The sequence below is a fragment of the Astatotilapia calliptera genome, chromosome 5 (assembly GCF_900246225.1).
Source record: "Astatotilapia calliptera chromosome 5, fAstCal1.2, whole genome shotgun sequence".
NCBI classification, from domain to species: domain Eukaryota; kingdom Metazoa; phylum Chordata; class Actinopteri; order Cichliformes; family Cichlidae; genus Astatotilapia; species Astatotilapia calliptera.
This window is the reverse complement of record NC_039306.1, coordinates 21,137,441-21,155,784: the sequence shown is the minus strand read 5'-3', so window position 1 is coordinate 21,155,784 and position 18,344 is coordinate 21,137,441. Positions and strand designations below refer to the sequence as shown.

The window sequence follows — 18,344 nt, the reverse complement described above, 5'->3', positions numbered from 1 at the left end:
CACGTATGCAAAGAGAGCTGCATTCATGCATTATTAGAGTATGATTAATAACACATCTTACATAAGAACAAGTGCTTTCCTACATCCTTGGCCTGAATAGGTCTCCTTAGCCTACTTTGATCTAGTAACCTTCAACCTGATCACATTTATTACAAAGCTGTTGGTACAAAGCTTCTAATTTGTGTCTTTCCATGTCATGCTCCATGTCATGTCATCACAGCAAAACAGTTTGACTCATCCCCAAAATGCAAAAAGTTAAAAAATATAGCAAATCAAAGTATCCACTCTGAGTTCTTTGCTGATTACATATGCTTTTTCAGCTTCATCACAAAACCCATATAAACAACCAGCAGTATATTCCAATGAGGAGAAAAACATTAATCCAAATCTGTTTTGCAGCAGGCAGCACATGTGCAGCGGATGTGAAGTTAATTTTAGATCTGAAACGAGAAAATTATAATCTCTTTCCTCTCATGCCTCCTACTATCATCGCCCCTAAACTGACTGCATCTCTGTTTACCTTCCTGAGTTGATGTTTACTGAACCGAATCCCCTAACACAGTGGGCAGGGCCAAAAGATCAGAAGTCAACTGATAAAACAAATGTCAAAACAATATATTGTTGATAAGAAATCCATCCATCTATCCATCTTCTGCTGCTTGTCGAACCTTTCTAGTGGGACACTAAACTGTTGCCAAGCCAGCCGAATGACAGACTCTTCCCAGTGTGTCCTGGATCTTCCCTGAGATCTCCTCCAGGTAGGATATGCCAAATCCCCTTACCTTAAAGAAACCCAAAAAGTGCCACTGTCAGATGCCAAAACTACCTCAACTGGTTTCTTTCGATATGGAGCAGTATGAGCCCCTCACGACCATACTCCTTGCTTAACTTCTAAGGCTCAGCCCAAACATCCTACTGAGGAAGACCAATTCTGCTGCTGGCATTCATGATCTCATTCATTCAGTCATTACGTAAAGCCTGTGGTAAACTGAGAGCTTTTATGCTTGACTCTCTCTTTACCACAACAGGCAGCTTCCGTTGACACCACACCAATTTGTTTGTCAGTCTCTTTCTCTACTCTCCCCCCACTCTTGAACAAGACCCCAAATAATGAAGCTTCTCCACTTGGGACAGAAATTCCTCTCTAATTTGGAGTGGGCACTCCACCATTTTCCAGCTGATATGGGATTAATACATTATGTTAAACCTTTCTCAAAACCACAACTAATGCCAAAACCTGACATGCACCCTCAATGCAACCCTCAATCACTCCTAGACATTTTTGGCTATTTCTTCCACTGCTGCCATTTTTCTAGGTAACAGATCATTTCTAAGAGAGAAACTTCACTGCTAACTAGTGCTTTGGCCATGAAATTGCAGAGCACTGCAGTTGCACCGTGCACAAAGATACATGCACTGATAGCTGCTCGTGGATGCTACATCATTAGCTCAACTTAAATTCATTATGGGCTGGGGTTTAGTGGTAACAACTTCAAACTCAGCTAAAAACTGCAAGTTGGAGGCCACTGCTTGACGAAGCCTAAAGAACCACATCTTCTGCAAAAAGCAGAGAGGTGATCCTGAGGCCTCCAAGGCCAGACACTGTCACACCCCTTGGTTGCAACTAGAATTTCTGTCCATAAACAGAATTTTAACTACAACTAAAGAAGGGAGAGGAATGTTGCACACAAAGTAGGATAATGTGGGTCAATTGGAGGCTTTGAGTCCAACCAGTTGTAAATGAAGCTAAGCTTGATGAGTGGTCGTGGCATCAGATGATTTGCATGACTGACTTTCTGTTTCATTTCTCTTGTAATTAGAACTGCTTCCTCTCAGCAGGTATTTCTGTTCCTCATTTCTGGTCACAGGCTTCTCCAACCTTAATTCTAATTTAAAGTCACATCTTATTTCGCACACACAAACGCGAGAATGGAAGAACCTGTTCACCATATTTACTTTTCCAACATGGAAAGATAAATAAGAAATCCTAATAGATTAAACCATCTCTTCGTGTTAACTTTCTCCACCCATTTCACATCAGGTTGTTGCAAGGTTAAAACCAGTACCTGCTATACGTCGATACAAAGTTGTTCTGTCACATTTCATTCAACCCTTCCAGCAGGTGTGTCAAAATTCTAGCCATACTTTCCTCACTCTTTTCCAGCACTAGAAAGCTGATTAGGCAGACTACAAAGCTGCCAGCTTTAACAGGCAACACATTTCACTGTGGAGCTTAGGGTACATACAGTATGTTAGAAAATACTAATCTGAGCTGCTGGCAACACCTTCTCATTCTTCCTGCTTATCACTATGGAACTGTTATTGAATAGAAGTTTGTAATCTGAGCTTTGTGCAGATCAGTCACCAATGTCACCGCCAAAGAGCAACTGTGCCAAAAACCTTAACTAAACTGCTTAATAATGAACTCTGTAACAACAGTGACGCATGCAGCGTAAGCAATCTTTGTGTTTTTGCCGTACCAAGCAAACTTGCGAAAGGAAAGGAAAAATCCAAAGCCAGTTCTCAGGGAAGCTTTCTGTGTCAGGGTGGCCAATTAATTTTCCCAAGAAGCTAGATGAGAATTTAGCATTGTTGTTGAGGGCTGCACCACTAAGCTGAACTCAATTTTGCTTTATTTATTGCCACTTGGAAAAAATCATTGCCCACCCCCACAGATTAATTCTGTCTAAACAGAGGGTGTCTGATATTTTCATACTTGTACTATAGTAATGGTTTTTATGCTGAAACCTTTATCAGAATGAGGATGAGGTTCATCACTCACATCACATCACGATTAAGGCAGGAGTGGTTTAATCTTTCCCTATATTCGAGCTTAACAACTAAATTGAGCTTTCATAAAATCCCAGACTTCTTCAGAGAAAAAACATTTGTCTCTGTGTGGTCAAAAAGCAATCCTATGTTCACAATTTCACACCTTTAGTGAACTCTCTTAGGAAAAATGATCCTTTGAAGTTCAACTTGCGCACAAAAACTGTTTGTCATTTGTCAACATGGTCTCAACTCAAAATAATTGTTTGCTTTGTGAAGGTTAATGTTTTTATGCTACATTAACACTGCACTTTATTTAGTTACGTTTACACTTTCAAGTATGAAAACATGCTTTTTCTTTGAAACAACGACTCCTTTCTTTTTGTACTATACAGCATTAAGGAGAGATGTTACTTTCATAAAAGAAAGCATTGTTTGTACCTGCCTAATATGAACAATGGATAATGGATGGAAAAACTCATAGTATCAGGTGCAAAAAAAAAAGACGCATGTTTTCCACACCATTGATTCCTTATTTTACAGTTTTACAGCAGGTCTAGTTTCAGCATTGTGATATTTGATCTTTTCCCCATTCTAGCAGTTCCAGTTCAGCAAATGACTCTTACTGATAATTATGAGTCACGTCTTCCTCAATCTTTGACAGCCTTAGGTGTATTGAAGTGCAGCTTCAAGTTTGATTCATTCACACTGGAACATTAAGTGCACTATGAAAACATCCAATACCTCACACATGACCTCACTTGTGATCTAAATATGATGTCTCCAGTTCAAATGCAGATGATAGTCAACACAAACAATTTCATTTCAGGTTGTTGTTGTTTTTTTTAGTTTATTTTTATTTTTAAATATAGCGCCAAATCACAATAGTCACTTCAAGGTGATTAAAACTGTACAGTAAACACCGTGGAGTAATACAGAGAAAACCCAGCAATCAGATGACCCCTACCACCCCATGAGAAAGGCCTTGGCAACAGTGAGAAGGAAAAAGTCCCTTTTAACAGGAAGAAACCTCAGGCAGAACCAGACTCATGGAGAGGCAGCCATCTGCTGATCAGGGGAGGGACACAGAACATAAGACAGACTTCAGGAGAGACAGCCAGAGTTTAATAATAACTAGTGATGAAATTCACAGCAGTGTATAAACACATGCAGTAAAAGGAGGTGACTGAAGAAAACCTTATTGTATCCTGGGAAGTCACCAGCAGCCAAGGCCTATTGCAGCGTAACTAAGGAATCGTTCAGGGTCACCTGATCCAGCTCTAACCACATCCTTTATCGAAAAAGAAAGATTTAATCTTGACACTGGCAGAGGGTGTCTGTGTTCCCAAATCAAAACTGGGAACTGGAAGTACCACTATTAGTCAAAAGTACACAGTTTTTGGCACACATTAGGATCCTCACGATCTATTTCATAACCCATACTTGTTTCTGAAATTCAAACCCCAAACATACTATAAACACAAACCACAGACAATGAATTTTATCTCAATGAATGCCTTTATTTTCAAGATACTGTTAACACACAGTTATATAAGAGAGCTCTTCCAATAACAAAAGAAATCCAAGTCTGTATAAGAAGGACGTAACATTTATAGTGGTAATATGGAATGTACTTGTTTACATTTTTAACAATCCGTTGAAATAAATAGTCTATAGTCTTTTTAGTGTTTTATCAATATATTCTCTTTGTCAAGTCAAATTTTCAGGAATGAAAAAGAGGAAAAAGATAATGACCAGAAAAAAAGGATAATATTCCCTTTCCAAAAAGTCTTTTGTTTATAGGCAATAAGTACAGGGGAACAACTGTTGAAAAAGGCAGATCCCTTCTTATTGAACTAAATAATATTCTTCCACCAAAAAGTGTAAATCCAAGTGCTTACTTGAACACACAAACCATATAAGGGTCTTAATAGACACAAAATGTCCTTATTTGATGCAAGCTTCTCATTTGCTACAAGGCTGCTGACCCAGCCAGCCAAGGTCAGCTTGTTCAATCAGCTTCCCCATGATTGTGTTGTGCTGTTGGGGACCAGCAGTCAAAGCGACATCCCAAGGGGAAAAAAAAGTATCACAGGTAAAGCACCACGACAGGTTTCTAGTTACCTACAGCTTCAATGTTCTCTGCCTCAGGCTTTCTCTCTCAGAGAGAACTTAACAATAAAGAACTGTATCTGTACCAGGGGGCGAGAGGAGGGAAGAGAGCCCTAGGATGCTACAGAAGTCTCTGTTGAAGGACCTCTCTCATACTACACTTCTCCTATCATGTGTTACAAAAAAAAAAAAAAAAAAAAAAAAGGAGCAGTCTCTGAAAAGTGCAAAAAGGGCACAGGCAGCCCAATCCTCTGGCAGGTGAGTGAGACCACAGGTACCACCATTGAAACTATCCCCTCACGCAGAGGCGTCCAACGTTCCCACCAAGCAGACCCCTACATAGGCATAGGGATAATGCATCTTGGTGTAGCAGGGTTTCAGCTCAGTGAGCTCATCCCACGCTTAAAATTTAGACCATGCTGACTAAAGTCCAGCCTCAGTCTGCACTGTGATCCTCGAGCTCAGAGATGATTGTGATCAGGTTCTGGAGGCCGAAGATGAACCCACTGTCCTGGCCTTCGTGCACTACGCTGTCTTCTCCATAGTGGCGACAGGTGGTGTGAGCAAAGTCAATCATGCGTACATCCACCACAGGGCTACTAGCCTCTCCTGCGCTGTGGGATGAGCGACTACCGCCACTGTTGCTGCTCCCTCCGGACACACCTGCGCCGACACCCGCAGAGGAGGAGCGAGGGAAACCAAAGGCACCTTCTTCCTCCTCCTCCTCATCAGATGGCTCATCCTCATCACCTTCCTCCCCACCTCTATGTCTAGGTCTAGTGGGAGCCCTGGGAGGGTCGCCATCGTAGATGATGAGCAGGGAGCTAGAGTAGAAGCGGTAAGACTCGCAGGCCTCGAGGGCAGCTTGCATTTCGCGAAGTCTCCGCAACACTGGAGACAGCAGCTCATGACGCAAGCGATGCCCATTGTGGAAAAACTGGTAGAGAGCCTCCTTGAAGCCTGCGAGAGTCAGCTTTCGCCCATGGTATTTATTCATGAACATCAGCTGGCCTGGTTCTGACTGGTACACCTGCAAAGGTCACACAGCAACATAAGCACTACAGCGGCACATAAACAAGTAAATACAAAACCCCCCCCCCACGTATATATGGTTTCATTTATAAATATACTTTACCTGCATGCCACAAAGTCGCACCCCAATAGATGCAGATGTGCTCTGTTGACACTTTCGAATCTGATTGGCTTTCTTTTCCTCTGATGCATCATCTCCATGCTGACGAGTTCCCATCTTCAAGTCTAAGACACACGGTACTCTATAGCGCCATGTAAGGTTTTCTAAAAGGATAAATTCTGTAAAGGGAGAGTCAAGGATCACATGGCAAAAAAAGGGAACACTTCAGCCACTTCAGCAGACACTGAGAATTCTCATATCTTCAAGCATGTGGTAAAAGGATACTGTATTGGTTACGGTGCTTTGCATTCTCCTTCATCCTCTGTAAGTGCTGCTGGTGACATTTGAGACTCCAGGGGTTGTGTTTGATCTGTGACACCACATTGCCTTTTTCCAGGCTAAAGTAAAGTACCTCTGCCTGCTGTTGCATCTCATCACGATTATAACTGCAGAGCAGAGAACGAAGAAAGACATCAGCTTCAGCGCTACAGAGCTTCATAACAATACACATCTTCAACATGACTTATTTCCGTGAAACAGTAAAGGTGCTCTCTTACCTCATAATCTTGTCTTCTTTACGACTGTGTCTACCTCTGTCTTTGCTATAGTTGTCATTCTCAGGGCCCAAAGGGGATTGCTTTTTGTTGCTCCACTTCACCATCTTGCTCTTGGGCTCACAGTCTGTTGAGGGGTCTTTGTTTTCCAGGTCCCCTGATTCGCTGTGGAGGGGGTAGGCGATGAGGCACAAATTCCCTTCCTCATCCTCTTCAAAACTGACTGAAACTACACCTGAGAGAGTGAGTGAGAGAGAGAGAGAGAGAAATAGAAGGAGAGGTTTTATCTTCATGTTTGTTACTTTTACAAATTCTCACAATTTGAAAAAGCAATTGCACAAAGAAAACTATATGATCCACCATGAGTAAAAGAGATAGAAAATGTAACACTGTAGTAGTTAAAGCATGATAGAGTTTTAAAGTGTCAAATCATAATGATTCAGACACACAGATAAGAATATAGATACTGATATTAAGCAGCAAGTATATCTACATAGTTCATATTTCAAATGCACTACCACATTGTGCTCTGAGGGCTTCAGTTAGTAATAATTAACACAATTTGATAAACTCATGGACTAATGGATGTTTCTGGAAGGCCTTTGATGCCAATGCTAATTTCTGACATGACCCGCAAAAAGCCACCGGGGTCACCCCCCCCCCAAAATAAAACTCCCTACAAGGACCTGAGTATTGCAGGCAGAGTGGGGGAGGTGTTGCACTGAGAATAAACATCACAGCTGCAAAGGCCGAAACAGATCAACCACAGACAGGAAGGAGGGAGGGGATGTGGTCGAAACAGTTCAAGAGGAACTGTTTTAGATCTGGATGTAACATCCAAGTTACATGACACAAAACACGATACCAAAACCAAGCAGCAGTAGGAGTCATTACAAATCAGCCACTGAATTAGAAAATTAAATGACAGTTTATTACAATGACCAAAAAACAAACAACAAAAAACAGCCATGCAAATAACATGGCACTGGATTTGGATGTTAAATGGCAGGCCCCGGGATCATGGGTGCCATCCTTCTACGCAGGCGGAGGCTTGACTTATGTCATGCGCACTGACGTCATCAGTCTGCAGGAAGCCCCGCCTCTGAAGGAATGTGTGCCTCAGCACTGCACTGTCATTACACCACTGCAGCCAGCAAAGGAACTTATGAGTCACTCCGAGTTTCTTTCAATAAAAAGGCTCATAAATTTGTGATAAACGTATATCAAGTGCGCGATTATTGCGCCCCAGTTGCGCAAATCGAATGTAGTACAGGAGTAGGGCTAAACTGACTTAGACATTATTATTGCTATCAATATCATTTTATTAAGTACAAACGTTCCTGTCCAATCTTTTTTCAGGTCACTGTCGTGACATTAAATTGCAATATAGTATCCTCTACACAACATAAGTGACCCCTAACTTATAAATTTAATCTACATCTGCTCAAAAGTCTTAATGTTTCTAATCCAGTATTCCACTGCAAGATGTCCCTAAATCATCAGATACTGCTGAGACTCATTTATCTACAATCGCGGATAAGGAACCTTACATTCCTTTAGAAGAACACAGCTCTTTCCCAGTCTCTCATCATAATGTGAAATGTAAGACTGGAAAATGCTAGTGGGGTTGAGCATTTGAAGGCCCCAGACGTCTACTATACTATTAGCTCCTCACATCCCATTCCATATCCAGGACCTTTTTATAGCCCCATGCTGCATGGCCGTGGATTCAGTTACCACACATCACGTCAAAAGATCTCTGCCTGAAGATCTCCGTATCAGCATGTACTAGGTGTAATTGTCTGTAGGGGAAACTGTGAGAGACTGAATGCAACCAGGGAACATAGCATTCCTGCTTCAGGTCTGTGTGAGTCTTTATGCGTGTCGTTCCCTGAAACCAGACCTGGAAATCTCCTCAAATGACTTGTAAATTATTACTCTGGTGATCTGCCGCAGTTATTTTAGATTTGCCGTGGCCCGCCAATACGCATCTTGAAACTATAGCTGCCTTAAAAGCGTCACACAGTCAAAGACCTCTGGATACTCTGGCTACTCATTCTCTTGGCAGGAAGTCAAGCCATTAGGTTTGACGCTACTTGAAACCCTGCCTTACACATGAGGGATATAGCCAGAAAACGGATAGCTGTGTCTGCCAAAGGCTCCAACATGACTGACAATGTAACGTGAGTTATTTTGAAGCCAATGCAATCAGCTTACAAATATTCAACATACATTCTGTAGTGTTGTTGTGTACACAATGCACTTTAAGGTATTGCAACGGCAAATAAGCGCAAAATTTCATGTAATAGAAGTTTTGTTTTTTTGCAATGCAATATTAAAAGCACCCATGAGGCTCTTATATAACGCATGCACAGAGGTGAGAAAATTAAAAGATGCATGCTGCTCTAACGGGCAGCTCAATAGTTCATATTTGGGATGCACAGACTCACCTTTATATTGAGGGGTGAACTTCCTCATCTCTGGTGGGAGACTCTTATAGAACTGGTGTTCTCGGGGGATGAGGGGTTTGCAAATTGTCTGTTCCCCAAACCGTAGCACACAAGAGTGGCCCCCAACTTGGTGCACGAACGGCTCAAGCATCACCCCTTTTCCGGGATAAGGAGTCCCTTCCGCCTGCATGAGGGCTTCCAGAGCGGGACTCATCCTCACCCCGCATCGGACAGCTGAGCTGGGGGGGCCCACGTCGTACGGGAGGCAAGAGGCTCGGCCGCTCGTTTGGCTCCCTATCCTCAGGCTGTTTCCTGTTCGCTCACAGGGGGGCGCTGCTGCTCTCCCACTTGACCGAAGCAGTAAAAAACAAAGGGCTGAACAGGAAGGACGACGAAATCCCGTATTCCGATTAGTTTCCTTTCCCGCAGAGCAAATTATAAGGCTCACCGACTAAGCGGTATGTTCGTTGTGCTTGTACATTTAGTAAAAAAATGATTATAAAGCTCCTACAAGCTGCCTGAAGAAATTCAAGCAGCGTAAGCAGCGACCACACTCGTCGCCTCCTTTTACCGAAACTGACGGCTAGGCTGATCCGCCTGCTAGAAAACAGCAGAAGCAGTGAGCAAGCCCCACCCCTCTTCCAAAATCACCCAATCAGAAACACGCAGCTGTCGCTGGGAGGAGACGAGATACCTAGGAGAGGATCAAGCAAACAAAGAGGAAGGAGAGAAAACATGGGGGAGGGTAGAACATGAAAAATGCTTCATACAAAACAAAACAGTGGAGATTTATTTTAAAGTTTGCTGTACTTGAAGGTTTCATCGATGTTTTTGCTTTAGAGATCGGCTACAGTTTTCAAGTCCTGTTATTTTAATTTGCACCAAACATAAGCAGTGAATTTAACACCAAAGCAAGCAGGAAATCCAAATTGTTCTTACACTATACCTCTTTGATTATTTTTTCTTTTTGGGGGGACTTTTTCACATCCCATTGATCAGGGCAAAGGTGTGAAAGGTGTATGAGTGAAATACACAACAAATGAGATGGGTATGAAATCTAGATGTTGCTTGTGTTAATGTCATAAGGGAAGGTGGCTCAGGTGGCTTCACATAAAAAAAGCTCTTATCTTTTTTAGATGAGAATGAGAGCATTTGCCTTAAAGCAGGAGCTCAAGAAGTTAATAACTACTCCCTCATATGGAACAGATCATACAGATCACTTCCTTGTTTACAACTTTCAACTGCACATACCATCCATTAACATGCATGGGTCGTGTGAGGGCTGAAATGTGTGTTGCCAAAACAACATAAGTTCTTATAAATTACCTCAGAAGTACAGTCTTTAAGTTTATACTTAGATGAACACTGGGCTGGCAACGTGAGACCCAAGTTCAGACCTAAAATAGAGATGCACTGAAAGAAAGACACACACAGTGTCATCAGTCATCAGGGATGACCATGTTTCATCAGGTACCAATAACAAAATGGCACACAATCCAGGAAGCCCAGTTTGCATAGCACATTTATCTGTCACTCTGCATCTCCCCAGTGCAATTTCAGGGAAAGTTGTTTATCCAAATCACGTGCCAAAAAGCCTTTTGCCAGCTCTCTTGCAAAACCATTTCCTTCCGCGACCCCATCTGTTGATTTTACAGAGATAATAATACACACATGAAAACAGCTCTCATGAGCTCAACACCTGGGTTTTGTGTGGCACCCAAGCTGTCTCCAAGCAGTAAACTCAAGTGAATAACTGAGGAGGTACAACTTTTTTTTAAAAAAGTACTTTAACAGCATCAGAGCCATTTATTTACACTGAATACAAACAAATCATGTTACTGTTGATACAGTTTTCACTATCTTGACAGTGTCCCGTCTGTAAAGAACAACATCCTTTTCAATAAAGTGCACATTCCATTAATAATTTCCATTATTCCTTTATGAATTGAACATTTGTCCAAACAGACTCCAGATACAAGAAAGAAGAATGAAAGACCTCTGAAAGAATCTTCTAGTCAAGCTAGCTAATATAACCCGAAAATCCCCTTCAATATCAAAGAGGTCATTGAAAAGCCCCAAAACTTCTTTTTGAGTGTCAGTTAGCCTAATAAGTTTGACTAGTGTACCAGGCCACATCAAGGTGCATGCACTAATCTCTTATGTTCCAGTTCTGTACTGGGATTACACACAAGAGGAAAATATCCCAGAGCCATACAGGGAAGGATTTTAATGGTCAGCACACAGAGAAGGCACCCACTTGTACTTAAAAACTTGAAATTCTTGAAAGCATTATTTATGAAAGAGGAAGAGACCACCTGGCTTGTTATCACCAGATAGCTCCAAAAGAGGCAGGGTGCAAAAATGGCTTATATTTCTAAGTCACAGTGAAATCAAAAAATACAGTGCTACTAACATTAAATGTACACAATTTTTGAGTTCACAAATCTACATAACAGTTGTGATATTACAGCAGATCCAGTCTGAGGATACAACAAATCATGTGGGTATTTAAACATAATGAGCTGTCAGCTTTCCAACGTAGTCTCCTTAGCCACAAATGATGGATCGGTGTTATGTCAGCTTAGCATGGATCCATGTCTCTGGAAAAGAGTGCTTGGTTGTGCCACGGGACCCGCAATCCAGCTGTGAATCAGAGCAGTGATTCAATTTCCTTGAACCTCTCTTCATATATGCACACCACATAATGCTCAAAACCCAGGAATCACTGCAAACTCTGTCCACCATAGATGCAGCAGAAAACTCACTGAACAAAGGCATAAGTATCTTAACCAATGAAAAACAAAAATGGTCTGTTTTAATGCAACAACTTTTAAATTCAGTACTACTTATAAATGGATCGGTCTGATCTTAGTGGCAGGTTCTTAGTGCCATGGTAATACATGTTTACATATAAGCAGTCAAGCAAATTAGTGGTTAACACTGTTACCTGACAGCAAGAAAGTCCTGGATTCTTGCTGTTTGGATTTTGCATGTCCTCCCTGAAACTGCGTGGGTTCTCTCATGTACTCTTGCTTCCTCCCACACTCCAATGCATGGGGTTAGGTTAACTGGTGGTTCTCAGGTGTTGATGTGAAAGTCAGTGGTTGTCTGCTTCTCTGTCTGTGTTAGCTCTGCAACAGATTGGTGATGTGTCCGGGGTGCTTACTGTCTCTCAGCCTATGGCAGCTGAGATTGGGCCCAGCACACCCGTGAAAATCAAAGAAAATGGGTTAATGGATGAATATGGATGGATGGATGGATGGATAGATGGATGGATGGATGGGTGGGTGGGTGGGTGGGTGGATCGAGCCTATATCAATAGAAATAGTGGATTTGTTCAGAGCAATGCAACTTTCAAAGGGTCATAATCAGGTCATAATCAAACCATAATCAGCTCAACTTATAACAGAGAATACACGTACAGCTGAAGGTAGCTACATCTAGAAAATGTGACCTATCTTGTTTTTCCATAGCAAGCTTAGGAAACACTATCCGTCTACAATTGTCTACAATATACCCAGTTTGTTTAATATACTATTCTTTTGTATTCTTACTCAAACTGATGCCAGTCATTTCTTTAAATGGCACTGGTTGGTCACTGGACAGCTACAGCTTAATAATGCAAATGGGCCATAGTTAAAGTAATTTAACTTAAGGAAGTAAAAGCTTAAACAAAATCAGTATGCCACACTGCAGCCTACACTGTGGATGAAAATGAGTGCCATGAAGCTATGCCTTCAGATGAATTTCTTGGGGACATCACAACAGTGTTATGCTCCTAATTTGACTTGGTATTTTCCAGTCAGTCTGTAAGGCCTTTTAATCATTCCTGCTCTCGTGAGGAAGTGACACATGGGTGTGCAGGGGAGCTTACCAGCTCTGCCCTGTGTGCTGATAGTGATGAATCCTGTTGGAACTCTGACAGCTAATGCAAAGTCAAGGACAAGCTTGTTTATTCCTGCACTCCCCACTGCCACCCACAATCCTCATATAACTCCTTCAGTCATTCCCTTTGTCTAGAATGGAAAAAGGCGCTAAAATAAAATCAAAGCACCTCTTTGTCAGCTTTTGTGGATCTGTCAATATAATTAATAGCACAGATAATATATATATACAAATGCACAAGTTCCTGGATGGTGATTCCTGGTTAAGAGTAAATAAAATCATAAAGCGTGACACAAGGCAATATTCAGTCACTGAGTCAATAATTCATTGGAATGATAAGAGTTTCTCTGCTGTTGGTGTGTATTTCCTTTTTAAAACTAAAAGATAAGGAAATGCAATAAACTCTCCTAAGTATATAAGAAAAACAATCTTTGGCATGGTGCTTAAATAAGGACAGAAAGTAATATGTGGCCAAAAAAAGTTAGGCTTTACACAGACTGATAGTACTGGGGGTGGAAAAAGGCTTATGTAAATAGTATCTTCTGCCAGTGGTTCTCAGGGGTAAGTTCATTTTAATCATCAGAAATGGTCACAAGAACAACAAAATTGAGACTACACTGAATCAAAATGCCAATGATACAAAATCCCAAGTAATACAAAATCTGAGCTGGCAATGGCCTTGTGTCGATATGACATGTGGTTGCTCAAACTGTAGCGGGCACCTAAGCAACCTGACGGATTTAACAGCATTATCTTCAAATACACTAACACATTCCTCAAGTACATTCCCGGAGCTACATGGAGCCCATTAGACCAAAGCGCAGTCACGTCCTACAGTGGGATGACAAAAGGGGAGAGGCGGTCTGCATAGTTTATCCCCATAAAAGTTCATGTTGCTGATGTCCTCCTCACTGATGATGTTAATGAGCAACATGGACATTCAGTTTTAGAAGTTGGAGGCCACAAATCATTGTGCTTCTGAGTGCTGAAGGTGCGTGCGTATGAGTGACAGTTTAAAATATTAACGTATTGCTTCAAAGAAAGCTACTCGGTGCACTGAGCTATGGCAGCAAAATCCTTTTTAAACTGGTGGAGACAAATGCATGCATTCACCAGATGCCTTGACATCAGATAATTGCAGTGATTAAAGTTGCTGTGTCCTCATCAAGCTGATGTTGAAGATAATGCTATGCTATGAGACGCAGACTTTCATGAGACAATCAGCTAGAGCGTAACGTCCCCCGCCCCCTACCCCCACACCCACAGGAAACATCTTGTCTATTTCTCTTAAGTATAAGGAAAGGTGTGGACAAGCCTGGAATCTCTTGTAAACATGTCATACGTGAGAAACTGTATGGTCAAACAGATCACTGGTAGTGTCAAAGTTTATGGTTCCATCTTTGTATTTGTCATCACTCACGTGCCTGTTTTGGAAATACTGGGACATGTTTATTGCCTCATTGTTATGGCTTAGTTTCTACAGTACGTGCAGCACATCAGTGCTCGGCCTGCAACAGCACGTCACCATGGGAACAGTTTGGAAGGGATGGTGCCCAGAGAATGGAGTAATTTAGGAGAAGATGCAGATTGGTTTTCCAAAGTAGAAGTACTAGTTTTTAAAAGAGAAATTTAAAGGTGTAAATGAAAAGTCAAATAAGGAGTTCACGTTGGACTCACTTATTAATATACATGAACACATAGGACACGTCGACGTCAGGCCCCTTTCGACATCTGTCTGGTGATCTGTTATAGCTCAGCTGACACATTTTTCTCATGTATAAACTGCCAACCAAGCCACTGCCAATACCACCCCTCCTCCCCCACACAACCTTACCCTTGACTCCTAACCTCCAGTAAACAACAACAAGTTAGATTTGTACTAACACTGTACACTGATACTAGCTCCTCAAGACCTGGAAAAGAAATTAGGTCAGATTTTTATGCTCCTTGTCCAGGATCCAGGTGGCCAGGTTCTGTCTGCAAGTGGGCTTTGGGTACAAGCCAAGCGGCCGCACCAAGTCTGTTTCACATGATCTGACCCAGACAGTCGCCAGTAGCCCGGCTCCCTCCAGCCCGTGCCCCACATCCTGACTGGCCAACCATCGCATCCAATTTTCGCTAAAGTTAAAGGAAAGTAGGTGTCAGTCTCGGACAAATGGACCAGAATAAATCAGCGCTTGGAGGGAATTATTGAACATCTATAGCTAGGGCAACCTATAACATTTAACACATCCTATCCAGTGCTGCAGAAACCCTTCATCATCCCATAAATCTGCTCTGCACTCACTGCCACCAGCGTTCATTTTGCAGCTTTGTGAAACATAAAATATATGTGATGATGATGATTTTCTGATGATAAAGGTGCAATATTTTTATCTCTATTTTTTATTTTGCACATTCTCTTACTTTTTTCCTTTTTATACCCAGTCACTGGAAAACATTATGGATATTTTTTGTGTCTGAACCCCCCCCCAATATACTTTCATACGTAAGATTACAAAGCATCCTATCAACACAGCAATCCTTGATGTTTTACTGCTCACTGTATCTGCACTCCAAATCAATGTCAACACCTCCACGATTTAAGAGCATGCTGCATGGCTCATGGTTTCTGATGCACATGCAAAGTCTGATGCACGTGCACAAACACACACACATGCACACAGAGATGCACACAAACAATCACAAAGTATACTTCACTGAAAAACAACAAATCAACTCCTCTTGATGCTAATCGCCAACATGTACATTCAGTACAAGTACTGTGGTCATAAGTTTAAAGCCACCATGCTTCCCAGTGCTGTAAACAGGACAAGTGCAAAACAAAACAAAACAAAACCACACACTGTCCACACTTAATTTGATTTTGTGCTGGTAAAAAAAACTTATTCAGCAGATAAGAAAAGTAATGGGTACTTCTTTGTTTTCATGAAATGCAATTTGAACCTCTATGCATGTTCTATTTTGCTTTCTCAAAACAGCAGCGGAGAGTCACAAATATTAACTGCCCTTGACTTCCAACTAAAATCTGGTCTCATGAATGCATTCTTTGAGGTTTACTATGAAGCTGAGCGAAGTTTCCAACCACGAAAATTAGTCCAAATGATATTATCTGTCTTAAACTGTGCAAACTTGCAGGACTTGTTGTGCTGGGCTCTTCCTGTACCTAACTGTACATTAACAAGTTGCATATAACCCAAGTATGCTGAGGTTGAGTGAAGGAAAAAAAATGCTTCTTAAAAACACCCCCTCGCTCCTCCAGTTCTACACGTGTTACACAAGATGTCACGTGGCTTAGAACCATCAAAATGTAGAACCATAATATTTTGATTTTCATGCACACACACGTGCACACTCAAACACATGAGGCATGATTAGTCTGAGCTCTGACTTGTGCACGCTGAAGAGTCAGCCCCAAAACAAACAGCGCAGGGATACAATTACCATTCAAGGGCTTTCATGAAACTCAAGTTTATTAGGGCACATGGAAATAACTCTTAGTTCAAACTGGAGAGGCATGACTGACTTTTTTCTAGTGGTGGTGAAAAGTGAATTCATAATTGTTTTTCAACTTCAAAAGCCATGTACATGAGTGCTCCTGCCGTGTGCAGTGGCCTCCTCACTACTCTGTGGTGTATACCAGTTTTCTTTTTCCAGGAAAAATGGGGTAAACATCATCTGTTAAAAGTCAAATTCAAGACTCCTCCCACTTGGCTGCACACAGTAAGGTTTTTGTTTTTATTCTGCAGATATAAGGGCTTCTGGAGTTCCCTTGCATACCAGTGGTGTCTGAGCTTGTGCGAGTGTGTGTATGTCTCTGTGTGGCACATGTGTGCATGCCTCTGGGTTTGTGTGCATGTGCAGCTGTACGTGTTTGAGAGGGAAGGAGTGAATATAGGTCCTGTCTTCTCATGCTGTGTTATGTAACAGTCCAGTAAATTCAATCTGTCTGTATCTGAACCCCATGACATTATATTGATACAAAGTGCAGGCTGTCCAGAGGTGGCAGCTCTACGAATTCAAAAACACAGCCATGCTGTTGCAACTAATTTCAGTCTTACCATTAAACTGCCTAACCTCTAATTCGTATATGCTGCCCCTGTCAATTCTGACAGTTCAAGCTGGGAGGAGTTTTGAGCATGACTTTGAGCGCATAATGTTTACCTCATTTTTCCTGGAAAAAGAAAGTACATATAGTGGTGAGGACTCGCGTACAGGACCTTTGCACTTTCATTTTTCACCACCTCCAAAAAAAGCAAAAACAGGATTTTATTTTTCACTGCATTAAGAAAAGTTTGGACAGCAAGCAGCCTTTGACAATGATGCAAGTCAAATGCATGGCCTCATGTATCAATCCAGTTAAATGTCTTTAGAACTGCGAACTTTGAAAGAATGTGAACCTCCAGAAGTTATCCAACTCCCTAGAAACTAGGAAATAGTTCAATATTTTGGTGGGAAGTCCTTAAAGGGAGATGCGTCTTAAAGGGAGCTAAAATGTTTCGTTTTAGCTCAAAACAGAGAATTAACTGCAGGGCAAAAAAAGATGATTTTGAGATTCAGAAAGAGATTGTGATGTAGCAGGTTAAGTTCATCAGTCAGCATAAAGGTTTGCTTACATGCCCTATTTTCCCATTTATGTATTCAGTTTTGAATTACATTTGAAATTTACTCAGTCATGTGATGTACTATAAAACTCTCGATGTTTAGTTAGTGACCTAGCCAGTTTGTACTTCAAAACTGAAGACTGAGTAGCCTGACGACTGTGAGAAACCATCAATACTCTATCACATAGAATGGCTTTAAACTAGGCTACTATTGACTTTGGTGCTGCATCTGCTTTTAGTCCTGAGCACTGAAACACACCAATGCAAAAGCTGAGAGTTGATCTGTTTACAGCACAAACCTACAGCCACAAGAAACTGCTCTTTTGCATGAGTCCATAACGAGTTGCTTAAGACATTGTCCAGATGGTGTTGGCTTTGTGGGGCTCACTGCCAATATCGTTCACATCAGCATGTATTTGAAAGTGCCATCACATCCCTACTTACTCTGGTACAAGTTAGAAAAAAAGAGACCAGGGTTCATATGTTCCCAAGGCTGCTGTCAGAAAAGAGTTACTGTGAAGCACTTTGAGAGCATGCATTCCCAAAAGTCCATCTCTGTTCCAAAAACTGAAGTGCAGTTCTTAGTATTATGTTTCTAAGAACTGAATGTTTTTAGTTTCATATCATAGTCTGAGAGTATATCAGAGGAATAAAGTAAAGTAAATGTTATCTGCCACTGCAGAGCATTTTGCTTAGACATCTCTAATCCTAATTCCAAAATAGTTGGGACACTGTGTAAAATGTAAAAAACAACAAAATGCAAATCTCTGCAAATGTCATAAAATTTCATTCACAATAGAACATAGAAAACATATCAAATCTTTAAACTGATAAAAGT

The 18,344-nt window shown here is 41.4% G+C and overlaps 1 protein-coding gene across 1 annotated transcript; it reads right to left on the bottom strand.

The window, feature by feature from the left end:
* Positions 1-3,638: 3,638 nt before the first annotated feature.
* On the bottom strand, positions 3,639-9,459 carry ip6k2b (inositol hexakisphosphate kinase 2b). The gene is made up of 5 exons (XM_026167997.1): positions 9,018-9,459; positions 6,571-6,802; positions 6,299-6,459; positions 6,017-6,192; positions 3,639-5,911 (listed from the first exon to the last, which is right to left on the bottom strand). The coding sequence occupies exons 1-5, from the start codon at positions 9,229-9,231 to the stop codon at positions 5,318-5,320; spliced, it is 1,377 nt and encodes a 458-aa protein (XP_026023782.1). The 5' UTR covers positions 9,232-9,459; the 3' UTR covers positions 3,639-5,317.
* Between the last annotated feature and the right edge of the window lie 8,885 nt (positions 9,460-18,344).

Bases quoted from the DNA above. Each gene is read 5' to 3' on its own strand.
- ip6k2b (XM_026167997.1), bottom strand. From the start codon at position 9,231: ATGAGTCCCGCTCTGGAAGCCCTCATGCAGGCGGAAGGGACTCCTTAT. The intron at 6,803-9,017 runs GTGAGTCTGTGC...TCACTCTCTCAG, and splicing joins GTTCACCCCTCAATATAAAG to GTGTAGTTTCAGTCAGTTTT. The intron at 6,460-6,570 runs GTAAGAGAGCAC...TCTGCTCTGCAG, and splicing joins AAAGAAGACAAGATTATGAG to TTATAATCGTGATGAGATGC.